The 4,340-nt window shown below is 40.0% G+C and overlaps 1 protein-coding gene across 1 annotated transcript; it reads left to right on the top strand.

The window, feature by feature from the left end:
• Positions 1 to 490: 490 nt before the first annotated feature.
• Positions 491 to 4,236, top strand: LOC113405453 (cytoplasmic dynein 1 heavy chain 1-like; the record flags this gene model as incomplete). Its single annotated transcript, XM_026646664.1, has 5 exons — positions 491 to 664; positions 1,510 to 1,675; positions 1,763 to 1,951; positions 2,051 to 2,245; positions 3,954 to 4,236. Coding segments are annotated over 5 exons (1,007 nt in total), but the record flags the coding sequence as incomplete, so codon positions are not given.
• Between the last annotated feature and the right edge of the window lie 104 nt (positions 4,237 to 4,340).

A 4,340-nucleotide genomic window follows, 5' to 3' on the forward strand; every position in this document is an offset into this window, starting at 1 on the left:
TAGAAGTTCCTAGACCTTGGCCTTTCCTTGCAAGTTGAGGTAGCCCCTCTTGTCCCACCTATCATCTAGCATTGGGCTAGGCAGGTAGATTGCACCCTTGCAGTTTCTGCCTGTGTCCAGTCTTCATTTGATGTCTCCACCCTGAGCTAACAAACAGTCTCTTATCCATTTCAAAGTCTTTGACCAGGTTCAGGTGTCCCAGGACAGATATATGCACCTCTCCAGAGAGTCAGAGGTAGACATTAGCAGTGGATTTACTGTATGGTCCATTTGAGCACCGGCAATTGAGTTAGTCATTGTCTGGTTCTTGGGTACCATGTGGAGTGCTCCAACTAGAATTCATCTTTAGTGTAGCATAAAGCCAGCCACACCAGAATACTCTGACACAATATTAATAGATATCACCCTTTTTCACGCTCAGTAACGGAACTTGTACTATTGTATCCCTCATTTAAAGTGTGCTTAATATTTTTCTCACTCTCACTTACAGCATCAGTACTGAGTTTCTGGCACTTATGAAAAAAGTATCCAAATCTCCCCTTGTGATGGATGTTCTTAACATTCAAGGTGTACAAAAGTCACTGGAGAGATTAGCAGACTTGCTTGGAAAGATCCAGAAAACATTGGGAGAATATCTGGAGAGGGAGAGATCCTCCTTTCCTCGGTAAGGAATTTCATCTCCTCAACCAATTGTGCTGGAATAAACTCTAATATGAATTGTGTTCGTTTGCACAGTAGTGCCTAAGTACATCCTTTTATTGTGTTCTGCTAGCAACCTTTTAGTGCATACACAGATATGAAAACATGAATGCTTTGGAATCATAAAAATAAATAAATAAAGGTTGAACAATTTAGTCATTTTATGGTCCCATTTCCTGGGAAATGACAAACTTCAATTTCTTTGTGTGGGTCACTTGTGATTAGTAACTTAAATGGCATAATTTGAATATAAATATTGCTTAATAGGCTGTTTCACCTGGTACTGAACAATGAAATTCTCAAATTAGTTTTGTTTCGTTAAACTAAATAAACCCTTAGGAATCTCTCATCAAATACCAAAGCTTAAGAACTTGTCATTCTATATTTGAATCATGTTGCATTCTATTTCACCTTCAATTCTCAGTAGTATGTGAAGTCCTTGGATTGTAGATCTAAACATAACCTCCACGTCAAACATGTGTTCAGAGTGGGAGCTTTGCTGTCTCATAATCTTTCAATACTTGGCATTTATCTGCTAATGAGGTGTTAAAGTGGGAAGAAAACTCTAGATAGACTAAAAATGGTGCAGAGAATAAGCCCTGAGGTATTTTTACTATGAGCTAACAGAAGTATGGAGGAAAGGAATTACACAGCATTGCACAAACTAGCAGATATTTCCCCAGTTTTATAAGGGTTATAGCGGGTTCAAGTAAATATATTTAATTCTGGGCCTTAAATTAATTAAAAAAAAATTCTTTCACCTCAGTGGTCAGTTGTTTTAAAAAGCTTTAACCTTATCTCTAATACTAGGTTCTACTTCGTTGGTGATGAGGACTTGCTCGAAATCATAGGAAACAGCAAGAATGTAGCTAAGCTGCAGAAACATTTCAAGAAAATGTTTGCTGGAGTTTCTAGCATCATCCTGAATGAAGATAACACTGTTATTCTGGGGATCTCATCACGTGAAGGAGAGGAGGTAGAGCTGCGTCTTCGGGGGTTTTTGCAAACTTACAAACCTGGTCTAAATTAAAACTAAAATTACACTTACATTTAATTGTTTCAGGTGCTGTTCAAAACACCTGTGTCTATCACAGAACATCCTAAGATAAATGAGTGGCTCACACTTGTTGAAAAAGAAATGAGGGTCACACTTGCAAAGCTGCTGGCTGAGTCTGTTACTGAAGTAGAAATCTTTGGTAAAGCAACTTCAATTGATCCAGTTCTCTATATTTCTTGGATTGACAAATATCAGGTATCCATCTTATTCACGTTTGTCTAACCAAACTATCTAATACACTTTTGTGGGAGGAACAACTTTTAGCAAAAATCTAACTGTATTTTAAATGTTCAGGCCCAGCTTGTTGTCCTGTCAGCCCAAATTGCATGGTCAGAGAACGTGGAATCTGCTCTGAATGGCATGGGTGGTGATGGAGACAGCAGTCCTCTGCACTCTGTGCTGGCTAATGTTGAGGTCACGCTGAACGTGTTAGCAGACTCTGTGTTGATGGAACAGCCACCTCTCCGCAGAAGGAAATTGGAACACTTGGTAAGTAATACTCTCCTCCCCATCCTCAAGTAGTCATTCGGTCTCTTACAAAATTTAAACACAATCTGTCTATCTTCAAATCATGAAACTGACACCTAGGGAAAACTAAAATATTCCCATCAAGCTTTCTTGAGGAACAGCTGTTTCTGTAGATATTACATATGCCTGACTTGAAATAACATCTAAACTTAAATGTCAGTGTAGCATAAGATTCTGAAGAATTATTTAGTGAATAGAAACAACTCTTGGAATATACCACCCAATCTCCTATTCTGAGAGTAGATAGATTTATAAATCTATAGTTTATATTCACTTTTATCATCTATGTATGTACTTGGCTCCAGTAACCGTAGTGTCTGAGCTCCTTCAGCTGTTTAAAAATACAAACAACTTATAGGAGAAATAGCTTAATTTAAAACTTCTGTGTTTGTGTGAGGGGCTGTCATAGGCACGTGAAGAACTTTCTGAAGAAAGAAAAGCTAAACTGAAGGTTTTTTGCATTTAGCTATGAAAGTCCATCACTTCTTGCCCACTGAATTCATAGCTTAACTCCAGCTCCTCCTAAGAAGCTCTACTTTCCACCACACGAGTGCAACTGACAATCTGTCCTGTTGTTCAAAGGCTCCCATAAAATAAACCTTGACCTAAACTTCTAATTGGGGAACAAGTGTAGAGTGCAAAGCCACAGAATGGTGTTTGTGGCAGTCTGTGCTGCCAAGAAACTAGAGTGCTGTGTTTTGTACAAGTTGGAGCTTTCACATGGGGTGTGGTTTCACTGCTAGACGTGACTTGCAATAATCAAATCTGTGGACCTTCAGCCTTACCATGTCCAAGTCTGCTGATACAATGAGGTGTCAATTTCTAGCCTATTGCAGATGAAAGTTGACATTTTTTGTGCCTTTGGCATCCAAAAGGATTGAAGGCTAGTGATAAACTAGTCTGAGGGGAAGGTGCCCTCCATAGTGGAGTCTTGGAGGAAGCAAGTTCTTAGAAACATTTCTCTTTATCTACCGGCATCTCAGTCTTGGCTGGGTTTAGCTCTAGTCAGATGCGCTTCATTCAGCTGCTGATTCCAGCTACTGAAAGCTGGGAATGGAGATGTAGAGCTCAGTTTTGGTCTGTACCTGCTGAGATTTCAGCCCATAGTGTCTCACCAATTCTCTTGGTGGCTTTATATAGACTTTGAATAACTTTTGCAGAGGATTAAAATTTGTGGGACCTCAGAGGTGAGGGCTTTTGGTGGGGAGGGATGTAGAAACACTTTCCCTCTACAGCACTTGGGGTTTCTTAGAGGAAAATGTGAGCTGGTTTAAGGGCACTCTCACTCATCATTACAGCTTCTTGGAGGCAGACAAGAATATCTGGTGACTAACAGTATCTGGTGCCAGAGAGGTGTAGCAGGATGAGTATGGATTTGCTTCCTTTCTCTGCTTGTGGACAGAAAAAGGTTGTCCATAAGGACAGCTCTTGTGGTTTCAGAACCATGCCTTGGCTTGAAGCTTGACTGAGAGGGATCCTGTAGCAACAGACTTTTTTTACTAGCTCCTCCCGTCTGCAAGGTAGAGGATGGATATTAGATGATGCCTTCTAGCACCGAGCAATGACTTTTCATAAACTGAGGTGCAGTGAGATGCAGTAAAACTGTTAGTTTCATTAGAGTACATGGTCTTTTTTCGTGGTGGTTGCTAATGAGATGCTTGTTCTCCAGATTACAGAGTTAGTGCACCAAAGAGATGTTACAAGATCACTGATCAAAAGTAAGATTGACAACTCCAAATCCTTTGAGTGGCTCAGCCAGATGCGATTCTACTTTGACCCAAAACAGACAGATGTGTTGCAACAGCTGTCCATTCAGATGGCAAATGCCAAATTCAACTATGGCTTTGAGTATCTTGGTGTTCAGGATAAACTAGTTCAGACTCCTCTTACTGACCGCTGTTACCTGACAATGACGCAAGCCTTGGAGGCAAGACTTGGAGGCTCACCTTTTGGTAAGTTTGTACTTGTTCCATATGTGTCTTCTGTTAAAGGTAAAGACTGATGTTCATCAGCTATAAAATTAATAAAGTAACTTCCATAGTTGAGACTCCAATTT

Source organism: Terrapene carolina, unplaced genomic scaffold, assembly GCF_002925995.2.
Source record: "Terrapene carolina triunguis isolate 2854851 unplaced genomic scaffold, T_m_triunguis-2.0 Scaffold37612, whole genome shotgun sequence".
In the NCBI taxonomy this organism is placed as follows: Eukaryota; Metazoa; Chordata; order Testudines; family Emydidae; genus Terrapene; species Terrapene triunguis.